Raw genomic sequence first — 14,619 nt, forward strand, 5'->3', positions numbered from 1 at the left:
TTGGAAAGGAGTTGTGTCTCTTAGTATTTCCTGTATTTCAAGGCAATGGATGTGGATAGTCATCATCTACATAATCCTATTTTAATTTTTTTACAGTTCAGTCTTACATGTTTTGACTCAGAAGTCAGTCCCCGGAAAGAAAATAAAGACATGTATTGGTGAATTAATCTAGCATGAATGGGAAAATGTGTTGAGGACTTAAAAAGTCATGGAAATATCAAAATTAGGGTCAGCCATGATAAAAAGTCTAGGTTAAAATAGCCAGCATTCCACCATTTGGCTATTTCCTCACCAGCAATGTTTTATAATTTCCCCTAGCCCATATAAGGGCAATAAATCACTAATCAATATTGGTAATATATATAACTAATATTGCTACAATGATGACTAAAAGATGCTTTAAGACACCATGAGACACTATAAGTCACAAGTGAAAATGTGGCTTGCTGCATTAAGATGGTTGCAGCTGCTTCATAGCTCATAACAGTAGCTGAAGACAATCTGTAGTTAATCTTTTCTACCTTTTTTTTTTCCTGGAAAGAAAAATGACAGCAAAAATGCTGGAAAAGTTGCGGGGGGGGGGGGGGTCTATCAGTGGAGACATGACATCATCTGGGCCCCTTATAACATTCTGTGGCTGAGTAGTTGCACCATAAAAGCCTCACCTGAAAGCACCCAGTTTTCTAATATATCTTTCCTCTCTGAATCAACTTTTTACAGAAGCTCTGGAGGACCAAATCTGGCTTTGTTGGCATATTTAGCCGGAAGTAGCTCTATTACCTAGCTATTAACGCAGCAGGAAGATCCTGAAGACAGAATCATTGGATTGAGATGACTTTTCATGATCAATTACTTTGAAGCATCTTTTTCTCTGGGACTCTGAAACAGCTATGTAAGCTGAGATAGTTTAGCACATGTGATGTTTCCATTACAGCGGAGAAAGAAATGGGCAGAACAAGCAATCCCACAGTTCCTGCAGAGCAGTCTCACTGTAAAAAAGAACAAACCTCAGTTCATTGGATTGAGCTTCTGGTTGGGGATGGAAGCTAGTTGCTGATATTTATTGTCTGGAGGCAGCAAAAGTGGTGCATTTATAGCTGGATCTCACAGCCAAAGACTAGGGTTCCCACTGTGAGTCCTGTCTCCCAAATGACTACCTTGACAACAGGAAATGACAAAGGAATTAGCAAACAGCATCATCACATGGCCAGCATGGGCATGTAAGTGCCAAGAGCAGTTACCAACTGTATTTTATTGCTATATGAAAACCAGGACAGTACAGTTTGTTCAACAGATCATCGGTTAGAAGCCATCCTTACTTAGTGATCTATGAAAAAACTAGCTACGTGTTTCACATCAGATCAGCAGAAGTAAATTATTTTATTCTTGGGATCATAATGTTACTAAGATTTCAGTGGATTTTAAATCAAAAATTGTACAAGCTCAGACCCTTCCTTCCTGGCATTTTTATTTATTGTTTTTCTTCTAACATTGTGTTTAAAGAAGCAGTTGTAAATCACAGAGAGAAGAGTTTCCATGGTTGAAGCAATATATCTGATTATCTAAATCCCGTCTCTTCTGCAGTGAGAACATTAAATCCATGATCTAGAATTACCTAGTTTTACCTCTGTGAATAAGACAGAGAAAAGTGAAGTTTCAAGCAGAACTTCTTGAACCGGTTTGTCGAATGACCAAGTTGTGTCATACCTGCACTGGGAAGTGGGGAGGTGCACAGGGAGCCAAACACTGGGATTTTTAGACAGGAAACCAGAGGAAAGGGGGGGTGTTATTTTTTATTGATCTGTTAGTTTGCTTATGCCTTGGACTCTGCTGGATTCTTGTATTTTCTATCAGTTGTGATAGCAAATACTGAACAACAGAGTGTTGCTATAAGGAAGGCAACAATCAAAAACAAAATGGCTTCTTTGGCAAATGGTTGGTTGATCAGGCTAATAAGTAATTTGGTGAGTTCGCTAATTAAATCCAAGGCCATCTAGTTAATTTCAGAGGTGAACCCATGTTTTCTAAATTCAATTCTACCATGCTAATCACTTTACTTCTTTGACTATTCCTATCATACATCACAATAGCAATATTCTTTTTGGTATTGATTTCAGCAAAGGAATGCATTTGGAATTAAAATGATCATAGCTTCTTCGTATTCTATGACCAAAACCAGAACTAGAATTGGAAAATAATGGGATGAATGCTAATTTTACCACCTCTGCCAAGAAATAACAGACATTTTATACATCCTGAACAGTGGGGTTTATCAGTTGTTGCTGATTACAGCTCCCAAGAGCAGCCAGGCAGTACAGCTAACGGTGAGATGCTAGGAGCTCTATTTCAGCAATATTTGGAGTGCTACCAGATTCCAATTTTAAAGGAAATTAACATCATGACCTCTTATTGGTCCAAAGCCAGAAGTCCTCTTGTGGTTTGGGCAGCAACTGGGTCATCCTAATCAAAGTTAGGTTAAGGTAATTCCTCTCTGAGTTACAATCCGTTGGTGCATTTGCACAGCTGTTACTTTAGATTATTGATGGCCCTGGCCACTTCTTGATGTGAAACGGCTTGTTCCATTCATAAAGCTTAGTTATCTCATTGACAATGAAATATTTTCTCAATTTTAGGTAAAATGTTAATGTGCTGAAATATCGGAGGTTTTCAAGAGCAAATGTTAAACACACTGAAACAAGCCCGAGTCATTTCTTTTAATTCCAAAAACCTGTTTAAAAAAATGTGGGTAAGATACCTGCCCATGAAACTGAGGTGCTGATCAAAGTCTAACTTTGACTTTGTAAATTAAAAACTTCACAAAAGCCCAATCTGCCACTTTCCCTGAGCAGTCCTGCTAGGGAAAGTAAGTTTGTGTATAGTACATCCATTGATGGAGCATGAAGCTAAAAAATGTAAGTTGCTGCATCCTTTACTGAGCCAGTGTCTCACACCTGCACTGTATTTCTACACCACCCTGCCTCCAAGTTGTTCAAGGAGGTGTATCTGAATTTTTATGTAATCTTCTCCATGTCCTCCACCCACGCTTCTTGTGAGATGCATGCACGTCTGGTTCCCAACCTTTCCTTCGCAGAGAAAAAAGATGCAAGGAAGAAGCAGGAAAAGATCCCCTGGCCTGGTCCTGTCCTCTCCTACTTGCATCTACTAATGAAGTGGGGAAAATAAGTCTGGAATGTTTAGAGCTGTACTCCCAACTGCTTCCCCACAACTCACCTCCACCCATGTGGCACTTGTAGAATCATCACCTTGGAAATCCTGTGAACTGCAGAATTCACGCCTCATGGTTTTGCTTTGGGCTAATCCACCCTGGGTTTCCTCAGTCCCTCCTCAACAGTGTGCAACTGACTGGCCATCACTTCTGTGGCCACAAAATGCTAAGATTAGGTAGAAAGTATCTTGAGCCAGTCGCTGCTCCTTCCAGCTCCCCAGTGGGAGAGCGTAAAGATCAAAGGCTGCCTTGCCTAGTCAGTCCGATCCTGGAATAATCATATTGTCCATACAAAAGGGAATGAAATAAATTGTTAGAGCTGCCTCTTCCATCTTTACTTTCAGGACAGATTTTGTGCATTTATTTGGCTTTTGGCTGAAAAATCAGAGCAGTTCATGTGACAAGCTGAAAGCCACCGTTACTTCATGGTACGTAAAATTCACTCTGAGCTATGGTGGTGAAATATTACAACATCAGCACTTCTCTGCAACCAAACTTTTCTTTCACAGTAGCTGCAGGCATGACTGGGCAGCTAGAGCAGGAGACCCATTCTAAACAATCAAATATAGGACCAGGGTGCTGAAGCCTTAGAGACAGGGGTGGGGGTGGGGGGGTGGGGGTGGGGGAATACTGGCTTTAGTTCAGAAGCCCTGACGGTGGCATTTGGGCAGCATTCCTGCCAATTGAAAAGGATTACCCACAGATTCCAGGCTTGCAAAACCCCTGGACTACTGGCTCTACTCAAACAAAGTGGTGCCGGTAAGCTGATGCAGAGCCAGGAAACATTGGCTAGCATTCCAAACAAGATGACATTCTGCAATCAGGTAAATCAGTAACTGATTTCAAACAAGCCCTGATGTGAAGGTGCCTTTAATGTGTTCTGTGAACCCTTGTCACTGTTCCTTGCAAATCAGGGTTTATAGGTGAACCTGCCCAACTGTGTCTTGTTCAACAGTTCAACATGTGTTGATTCATTCTTTTCTGTTCTGAGCCGTTGTGCCCAGTCCAGTATCTCTTACTCACTGTCTTGTCGGAAATGCAAATTGTCCTTTCTTTCTGACCCATTTACTCTGTAAAAAAAAAGGAGAAAAAGAAACCACCTGACTTAGATCACATTCAGACAGCCAATTAATACAGTTTGTTTCAGTCCATGAGATAGTACAAGGTATGTCGGCCTAAATTCACTTTGTCTCTACTCTGCTTTGGTAATGAGGCCAGCAAGTTAACTTGCAGAACAAGTTATGGTGCAGAGATTGGTGAAATTCCCAGCTGCTGGGAAAAACATCTATCAGTTATTCCCCTTCATGTGGCCTGGGACTGGGGAAGGAGGCATGTTTTGAGAGATAGCTAGAGCAGCGGGTTTAGCCATCTGTCAGAATGTTTAGTTTGATTTGGGGGCCCTGTTGGAGCCAGTCTCCCAGCTTAGGAGTCACAGCCCTGAGTGCTCGTAACACTACTGGGACCACTTTGGCCTTTACTTTCCACATCCTCTCTAGTTCCTCCTTCAGGCCCTGATACTTTTCCAGCTTTTCATGCTCCTTCTTCCTGATGTCGCTGTCACTTGGCACTGCTACATCTATCACTACCGCTGTCTTCTGGTCTTTGTCTACTACCATGATGTCTGGTTGATTGGCCAGTACCTGCCTGTCCGTCTGGATCTGGAAGTCCCACAGGATCTTAGCCGTGTTATTCTCCACAACCTTCTGTGGAATTTCCCATCTGGACTTGGGGGGGGGGGTCTAGCCCATACACTGTGCAGATGTTCCTGTACACAATGCCAGCTACTTGGTTGTGCCGTTCAGTGTATGCTGTTCCTGCCTGCATCTTACACCCTGCCACTACGTATTGGACTGCCTCTGAGGACTCTTTGCACAGTCTGCATCTTGGGTCCTGTCTAGTGTGGTAGACCTCTGCTTCTGTGGATCTGGTGCTTAGTGCCTGTTCTTGTGCTGCTGTGATCAGTGTCTCAGTGCTGTCTTTTAGTCTAGCCCTTTCTAGCCACTGGTAGGATTTCCCAATGTCAACCACCTCAGCTATCTGTTGATAGTAGGGGCTCGTCTTGCCATGGTACTTCCTCTGCTTGAACTTCCTTCCATGTCTACTGCTGCCTGAGGCATTCTCTCAGCAGCTCATCTTTGGATGCCATCTTACTGATGTATTCCTGGATGTTCTGAGTTTCATCCAGGACAGTGGCTTTGATACTCACCAGACCCCACCTGCCCTGTTTCCAGCTGGTCTACAGTCTCTGGGTGTTGGACTTGGGGTGGAAACCTCTGTACACTGTGAGGAGCTTCTGGGTCTTCACATTGGCAGCCTCCATGTCCTGTTTTGGCCAGCTCACTATACTGGCATGGATCTTGTTCTTCCCATTGAGGTGGTTCTTCAGTTAATGTCTTATCCTTTGGTGGTACTTGGATGTTGCTGTCTTCCTTGCCTCATCATGGTTCCCATGTGACTATGGGATACTTGTAGCTGGTCTGTATGTCTGCTATGTGGTCCACTGGTAGTTCCACCCCATCAGTCTTAAATATATACATATACATGTATATGTGTGTGTGTGTGTGTGTGTGTGTGTGTGTCTCAATGGTATATTCCTGTTTTTATGCATTTATGTTTTTATGCTGTTTTAAAATATTGTTAGCTGCCCAGAGTCATGAGTTTGAGATGGGTGGCCATATAAATTGAAATAAGTAAGCAAGCAACTGGAAAGGAAACTGCACCAAAAGCAGCAAATAGGAGCCGAGAAGATCTCAGCCCTGCCATAATTGCTGCCCTAGCGACACAGACCACGTATATAGAAAGCTTTGCGTCAGGAAGAGATAGAAATAATGTCTTCTACATTGGATCAGAAAAAAACAAAGGTCAGCTGGCCTCAATTATAGGCTAGGAATGAAAGGAGGGATGTGTTTTTTAAGAATGGTTGGCTGGGGGTGGATAGAAGGGATGCTCAGCAAATTTGCTGTGCACAAAGCTGGGGGAGACTGCTAAAACGTCAGAAGATGGGACCACGGTTCAAAGGGAACTTGAAAGACTTAAACATTGGGCTTGAACATTCCTGACAAAATACATTCAGTGGCGGGAAAGGCAGGGTTCTGCATTTAGGTAGGAAAAATCAGATGTATAGGTACAAGATACCTGGCTCAGCAATACCTGTGATACCTGGCTCAGCAATAGCACTTGTGAGAAAGATCTGGGTATCCTGGTAGAGCACAGATGAGTCAGCAATGTTTTACAGCTGCCAAAAGAGCCAACACAAACTTGGGCTGCATTAACAGAGGTGTAATGTCAAGATCACAGAAAGTAATAATTCTGCTCTATGCTGCTCTGGTCAGATTGCACCTGGATTACTGTGTCGAGTTTTGGTTGCCACAATACAAGAAGGATGCTGAGGAACTGGAAATAATGCAGAGAAGAGCAACAATGATGGTAGTGGGCCTGGAGGCAAAATTTTATGAAGAACAGTTAACAGAACTGGATAGGTTTAGCCTAATCCTAACCCTAAGGCTAAGGGGAGACATTATACCCATCTTCCAGTACTTGAAGGGTTGTCATAGGGAAGAGGTTGTCAATTTATTCTCTGTAGTGCCCAAGGGTGGGGCAAGAATCAGTGGGTAGGTGCTTCACAGAAAGGGATCCAAGCTTGAAATATTTCCTGATAGTGAGAACTACAGGTAGTTGAATTATGACCACTTGTTCAGCAACTGTTCCAAATTACAACAGCGCTGAACAAGGGGGACTTACGACCAGTCTGCAAAATTGCAGCCATCGCAGCATCCCTGGGGAAATGTGATTGCAGCCTGGGCACTTGGGGGTCTGGCTTGCAATTACAATGTTGTGAGCTATAGTCATGTGATTGCCACTTGCAACCTTCCCTACTGGCTTCCCACAAGCAAGGTCAATGGGGAAGCCAGCAGGAAGGTTATAAGTTGCTTCCATAAGTTACTCACACTGCTTTTTCTCCCTAAGAGCCTCACTACGGAGTACAAGATCCCAAGGATCTTGCAAGCTCACCCTAGTGCCTGCCCATGGGCTCTGCTGGCTGACCCACGGCCCCCACTGGCCCACCCGCATTCCCTGGTGCGCATCCATGCCCCCCCCCCAACTCCTTACCTGGGACTCCTGCCTGCTCCTCCTTAATGATTCATGCAGTCCTGGGGTTATGATGGAAACCGGGATTGCCATCACTAAGCCATGCAGTCACATGACATTGCGCTTTATGACCACATCACTTAGCGATGGAAATTCTGGTCTCAATTGTTGTTGTAACCCGAGGATTACCTGTATTAGACAGTGGAACACCCTGCCTCCTGGAGTTGTGGGTGCTCTATCACCGGAGATTTTCAATCAAAGGTTGGACAGCCATTTTTCTGGGATGGCCTGAAGATTCCTGTCCTGGGCAGGGGTTGGACTAGAAGATATCCTCTCCTTCCAACCCTATGATTTTATGATTCTATAAATTTTCAAACTGATGTTAGTGGGACATGTAGATATATCCTTAGTATCCATCTGTCTTGTGTTAATACTTTAAATGTACAGTACCTCTCCAGTCTGTCAGGTAGAACTCTTGGTCTTGAGACTAAGATACTTTAGTTGAAACAAGAAAAACTGAGCCAAAATCATTCAGTCCTCTATGTCAGACATGGGATACCTGTTGGCTTCCTGATGTTGTCGACTTTCAGTTCCCAATATCTTTCTGCACTGGTCATGCTGAATTTTCTGTAGTTCAGCAGCATCCAGAGGACCTTATTTCCCAACCCTTATCTATACACTATGGTAGCCTTCCTTAACCCAATGCCCTCTAGATGGACTGGGTTAAAATACTTATTATATCCAATTGCCATGCTGATTTGGGATGATGAAAATATTGGTCCAAGTGATCTGGAGGGCATTGGGCAGAAAAAGGCCATGGTATGGACATCCTTGCACATGTAGCAAACATGGGAGAGGAATTTTTTAGACTGCAGAATCAATTAAGTAACAGTAAATGGGCCTCATTAATGAATGTTCCTGGGAACTGAAAGAGCTTTAGTCATAACAATCAGTACACCATCTTCCTTATCTACTAGACAGTATACAGTTCTACAGAAAATCCTGATAATGTAACCTCCATTTGAGTCATTAGGCAAAAAGCTAGAACACATGAGTCAAAACTAGGGGTCAGGTCATTTCCATGGTTATTTATCCCCTCACAGATATTGCAGAGAATTGCTACCAAGAAAGCACTTTATATAGCTTTCACATGGAATTCATTAGTGAGGCACACTGCAGAAATAGTTCTGGTCCAGCTAAACTATTAATTGATGTATAGTTATAGCAACCTGCACACCAAAACCAGAAACTGGCAGTGAATAAAACTTAGCTCGGATAGGAATATTTATCGGAGAGATAAGCTTTAGAGATGTTTACCTAGATTTACAGCCTTGCAAATAACTCATTACTAATCATTTGTGTTTTGCGGATTAGATTGAGGCTAAGAAAGATTTAAATCCTGCTCATTCATAATACTTAGTTACCATCCTTTTGCCTTACCTACCTCACAGGATTGTTGTGAAGATAAATTGAGAATGAAAGAGACCTATATACTTTAGCTTAAAAACTTTACAGAAAAATGGGATAAATGTTCAAATATTTTACTTAAAATTACCAAAGCATCATAGGATCCCCTACAATTCAATGCTAATTCCAAGTTTTTAGAATCTGTTATTAGAATAAAAATGCAATCCTATGTATACATATTTGAAAATAAATTCTACTTAAGCCAAAGGAAACATATTTCCATAGAAGTATGCATTGGACTGGGATACATATGCCATCAAATAAATCTGTGAACTCTTATTGGTTAAAAAGGTGAAAAATTCCCTTGAGTCTAATTTGAGTCCTGGTTACCACATGGACACATGTATGTTGTTTTCTTGGAAACAATATGGATGCTCTTTGTCATGGCTGCCTTCTAGGATATTTGATTTCCCACATAGTGTGTAACTCTGGGGTTCCCTGGTGGCCTCCCATCCAAGTACTAATTAGGTCCAACCCTGCTTAGCTTTTATCAAGAGCGGCCCGTGGTAACAGCTCCCTAACCCAAAGCACACATTTACACATTAAGTCTTCTTTTTAAACTAAAACTTACTAGCTGAAATGGGATATGACTTCACATAGATGCTCTTAGGATTGACACCTTTATTCATTATGGACTCAGCTGATGGAATGACTTGAAGAAGAAATGGGAATCACTTGGAGAAAGGACAGAATCAAAGAATATGAGTAGATAATGAATATTGTTTAATCGTTGAATGATGTATTTCCAAAGTGCTCAAAATACTTCATATTTATGATTGCAGCAGTCTTTACAACAACTCTGCAAAGTAGGATGCTAACTCTAAACTATAGATGCTGAGGTTTAAAAAACACTTTGCCTAATCTCATGGGATTAGTTTATGCACTAGTGGATATAATTTATCTGTTTAGCTTAGGGATATGCAACACGGTGCAGTCCAGACTGAACTACCAATCAAACAGCCCACTGACCATGCTAGTGGAGAACTGATGGGAGCTAAAGTCCACAACATCTGGAGAACACTGAGTTGCTTGCTTCAGTCTTGATACTCTACAAGGGACACTTGGAAAGAGATTTAATTACACCATTGGCCCCTAGCTGACTTCTGAGCAGTTCAGCCAAACTGCCTTGCTCCTTCTCTACAAGATTCGGAAATGTATTACTGTTATTTTTTGCATTAAAAAGCCAGTGTCATCAGAAGCCTTTGCCAAGTCAAATTTGGTTATTATGATGCCATCATAATTATGCCAATTTCCAGTTTCTCTGTTAAATGAAAATTGAGCTGCTCAAAAAAACTGAACCAGATCTCAAGGGATATTAAACTTACTTTGCAACCAAATTAAGGAATGCCTTCAGAAAATGTTCTTTCCCTTGCCAATTTTGCACTAACATTCAACAGCATCAAGTTGGCATGCTAGAAAAGATTTTTTTTTAGTACACATCTTGATTTTATCACGTGCATAAACTGCAGACACTACAGCCTCTTTGAAACTGTCTTTCTAGCTCTATCAAAAGAATCACAGATGTAAATGGTAGCAAACTCTTGTAGAAATAGACCGTAGGCTATTGTTTGGCTTCATGGATGGATGACATAACGCATTTATTTTTACTTTCTATTATTTTCTCCAACGTTTGTGCTTCTGCAGCCCAAATCTGTTCACTTATGTAATGCTGTATGCCAATGACTGATACGTTTACAGTGCTTTATACACAGAATAATCTATAGGACTAGGATTTGCCTGACAATCTCAAACAGCTACAACACATTTCAGAAAATTCAGTCTCCTCCAAAATCTATTATTTTTAATAGTGTTTGATATTAAATGCCATTTCCAATTTAAGGGAAAGGATTTCAAGTACTAACCCAATGTATCTGTAAGTATTAAATACACAAAACCTAAATATACAAAACTCATGTTTGCTGAGGAAGTGGTATTTTTCTTTCATTTCTCTCTCATCCCCACTCCCTTTTTGGCATTGTTAACCATCATTTAAGTATTTACACATAGGACTGCCAAGCACACCAAAAGACTCTTGCAGCTTATCTAATGGAAGTATGTTCTCTGAAATTTAACACTGTTAAAAAGATGAATGCTTAGCTTGGAGAATCTGCCTCTTTCGAGAACAAATGATGCATCTGTTTGTAACATCCACTAGCTTTTTATTTTTTAACAATTAAAGACAATTGTTTAAAGGCAAGGCTTTAAAAAGTGCACTTTAAATCACATGGCTACTCTGACGGACCAAAAGGAAAAAAGGAAAGGATACCGGATAGTTTGGGGTTCTGGAAAAGCTGCAGAGTGAAAACTGTCATGCAGCCAAGTTAATCTGACTGTTCCCTTTATGCTTAAAATATTCAGCAGATATTTTATTGCTTGTGCACAAGAAACAAGCATTGTTACGCTAGAACAAGAATGAAGACACACACACACACACACACACCCAACATAGCATTGGCCTCTGAAATGAGGTTGTATGATCTGAATCCAAAACACAGTCCTATTCTGGAAGGTATTTATTTTATTCTATTTGTATAGCCGCCCATCTCAAACCAAAAAAGGGAAGATTGGAGACTGGATGAAAACTGTCCAGATTAGTTGGGTCAAGTGATGGCCCCCTGAGGAAGGGGCACACCACTACCTCCTTAAGAGCTGGTGGGACCACCTTCTCCCTCAAAGAGGAATTAACCACCACCCAGACCCAATCGCACATCCTCTCCTGGGCAGCCTTGACCAGCCAGGAGGGGCACGGATCTAGCACAGAAGTGGCAGAACTAACAGTTACAAGAGCCCTGTCCACTTCCTCAGGTTCAACGGGCTCAAACTCCTCCCAGATAACTATGCAAGACTCAGCCCTTGTAACCTCCACTGGCCCTGCATCAAGGCTGGAGTTCAACGCAGAGCAAATCTGACTTTATCCACCAGACGCTCAGCATATTCCTCACAGCAACCCTGAAGATAGACCCCAGAATTACTCCCTACAAGGAGGGTTTGGGTCACCTGAAACAGGGCCACTGGGCAGCTATCTGGAATGTGATAAGGGTGGAGAAAGAATTACATTTCACCACCTTACTGCCATGAGGTAGGCCCTAATCGTGGCTCTAGCTTGCGTTCAATCGTATTTGCTTTTTGTCATTTGCCAGTGGTGCTCTAGGCGTCTCTTAGCCCTCTTCAGCTCCCTTAGCTCCTCCATATAGCATGGAGAGTGCTGGGAACCATGGATGTGGAGTGGCCACTCAGGCACAATCCAGTCCAGAACCGCAGCTGCTCTCCCATTCCAGGTAGCTACCAAGGCTTCGGCCGGACCGTGTAGATCTTCCAGAACAACCCCAAGCTTCCTCTGGAACCCAATTGCATTCATCAGTTGCTTGGGGTGGGCCAATCTAATAGACCCAGCCTCCCTGTGGAGGAGGGTGGCGCCAGAGAACTGGAGGCTCACCAGGAAGTGATCTAACCATGACAGAGGAGAAACTAGTATCTCCCCCAATTTCAGAACACCCTGCCATTGCTTCGATAGAAAAACCAGGCTGGGCCCTGGATGACTTGGGACAGGCCCATGGCTGTTATGGTGGCCATGAACTCCTGATCTACCTCTGACCCCGCCCCCAGAGAAGGCAAATTGAAGTCCCCCAAGACCATAAGCCTGGGGAACTCCACTGCCAACTCAGCCACAGAGTCAAGAAGCTCAGGCAGGGAGGTTGCCCCACAGCAGGGAGGCTGGTACAATAGCAACAGTCCTAACTGATCTCTCTTAGAGCCTAACTTAACAAATAGGTTCTTGCACCTGGCAATCTGAGGAGCAGTGCCCCTGGATGCCTCCCATGTCTCTTGGATGATCACTGCCACTCCACTGCCCCTACCCTGGGATCTTGGCTGGTGCCACACCCAGAACCCAGGTGGGCGTATCTCAGAAAGGAGAACTCCCCCTTCCTTTCCCAGCCAGGACTCCGTAATACATGCCAGGTCAGCTTTCTCGTCCATGATCAAGTCATGGATGAGGGTGGCCTTATTACAGACTGACCTGGCATTCAGCAGCAGCAGCCAACAACCCAAGGCCTTGAAGGTCTGTTATCTGGGGCCCGGGAATGAGCTTGAGGGGCTGGAACATGCCACAGGAACAATATACCTCTAGCATGGTCCCTGTGAGCGGTCCGCCCCCTCGTCTCCCACCGTATCTCCCCATACCCATCACTACTGGGATGTTACAGCCTGCCCCCACCCCACCAAAGCCTCCCTCTTCCCCCTGTCCAAATTGGTCCATACCCAAGCCTGTAGCCCACCTCACCATACGTACACCTCCAGTTACAGCCTCCACCAGGGCTGTCAACCCAGGGTGCTTCTGCTTAGCACTCAGCACCTCCAGAGAAATGGCCCTACTCCTCCCTATACTCTCATCTTCCCTCCCCACCAATCTACTCTCACTAGATTGGCAGGAGCTCACACAACCAGCACCAGATAACCAGCTCACACAACCAGCATCAGATAACCAGCACCAGAATGAGGGACAATTGGCAGGGAGAACTTCTACTTGCTCCAACTAGCATTTTCTCAATTGACTTTTCCCATGTAAAGCTCAATGGGACTGTATACCACCATTTTAACTATTGTTGTCAAACCCTTGCAGTTGTATGTGAAAAAAAAGTTTAGTCAAGAGTAAGACATGGGGAGGTAGTAATAATTTTCCAATTCTGAGATGCTAGTTCAGTTCACATCAAATACCAAGCATTGTTTTCATATTTTAATGCCATTTCATACACATCAGTACTGTTCTACTGGTGTCATATTAATCGATTCAATTTATTTATTTTTGGGGGGAGAAAATAGACCCGGGGGGAAAAGTTTTTTAAAAAAATGGCATCACAGATTTAGGATAGGTTTCAAGTAGGAACTAGCAACAGAGTAGCAGTATTCCCACAGTACCAGCCAATGACCTTGGATGGCACATGTATACAGTCTGTTTGATTTACCATTATCAGGTCTAGCCTGATTTTCGTGAACGAATGAATCAGGAAATTGGAAAGAAATTCAGAGTCCTAAAAATGTTTAGAGGTCACACTGGCACTAGTTGTCTTTGTTCTTCGCACGTCACACTATTCTCCCAAGATAGAGAGACTTGGGATATTTTTCTTTTAGAGCAGGCCATTGGACAATGAAGTAATCTGAAAAGCGGTAAAGAATCTTTCCTGATAAGGAAAGGTTTTCAACACGGCAGATGCTCTCAACATACACAATTGTTATTTTCTTTAGTCCCAGTATCTTGAGTAAAAAGGCAGATACGCATATGGGCACACATGTTCCTGGGCCATTGCACAGCACCTAAAAAGAAAAAAGAATTGCTCAAACCCTCCAGAAATCTTAAAAATATATTAGCGAGTATATACAGTAGATATGCACAATGCATTCTTTTTTAAAAATAACTTTATTAATTTTTTTAAAAAAGGAACAGTAAAAACTAACAAAAGCTAATATTAAGAGAAAGAATAAAAAGAAAACAAAATTGAAAAAAGAGAAAATAGTAAAGATCAAAAGTGCAAACAAGAAAAGAAAAAGAGACAAAGGAAAAGAGACAAAAAAAAAAGAGTTGACTTCCGACCTTCCTTGCAACAGATAAAAGTAACAATAAACATCAAACTCTAACTCTAAATTTAAAATATAATTTCCATTATTTCTATTGATATGCACAATACATTCTATAGGACTGAAAAACTAATCTAGATTTAACACAAAATAATTACTGGAAAGATAAAAAGGTAGTGATGACATAGGAATAAAGCTTCCAGATTGGGAAGATGCACTTTGAGCTTTTCCTCCTTACAAACCTTGGCTTATTCCAGGAAACC

The 14,619-nt window shown here is 42.4% G+C and overlaps 2 protein-coding genes across 3 annotated transcripts in view; both read right to left on the bottom strand.

Moving 5' to 3' along the window:
* Nucleotides 1-8,880: 8,880 nt before the first annotated feature.
* On the bottom strand, nucleotides 8,881-12,968 carry LOC148214147 (uncharacterized). Its single transcript, XM_088153341.1, has 2 exons — nucleotides 12,906-12,968; nucleotides 8,881-12,844 (listed from the first exon to the last, which is right to left on the bottom strand). Exons 1-2 carry the CDS (start codon nucleotides 12,966-12,968, stop codon nucleotides 12,269-12,271), a joined length of 639 nt encoding a protein of 212 aa, XP_088009467.1. The 3' UTR covers nucleotides 8,881-12,268.
* ALG14 (ALG14 UDP-N-acetylglucosaminyltransferase subunit) overlaps nucleotides 12,841-14,619 on the bottom strand; it is a 32,121-nt gene continuing 30,342 nt past the window's right edge. For both annotated transcript variants that reach the window (XM_088128416.1, XM_007426726.4), the window contains exon 4: nucleotides 12,841-14,095. In XM_088128416.1, the coding sequence (XP_087984542.1) occupies nucleotides 13,865-14,095 (231 nt within the window). In that variant the 3' untranslated portion in view covers nucleotides 12,841-13,864. The remainder of the gene's footprint in view (nucleotides 14,096-14,619) is intronic.

This window comes from Python bivittatus, unplaced genomic scaffold, assembly GCF_059951505.1.
Source record: "Python bivittatus isolate LINGU-HERP-01145 unplaced genomic scaffold, Pbiv_v1 ctg000700_np1212, whole genome shotgun sequence".
NCBI lineage: Eukaryota > Metazoa > Chordata > Lepidosauria > Squamata > Pythonidae > Python > Python bivittatus.

Bases quoted from the DNA above. Each gene is read 5' to 3' on its own strand.
- LOC148214147 (XM_088153341.1), bottom strand. From the start codon at position 12,968: ATGGGTATGGGGAGATACGGTGGGAGACGAGGGGGCGGACCGCTCACA. The intron at 12,845-12,905 runs GTATATTGTTCC...CCCAGATAACAG, and splicing joins TCACAGGGACCATGCTAGAG to ACCTTCAAGGCCTTGGGTTG.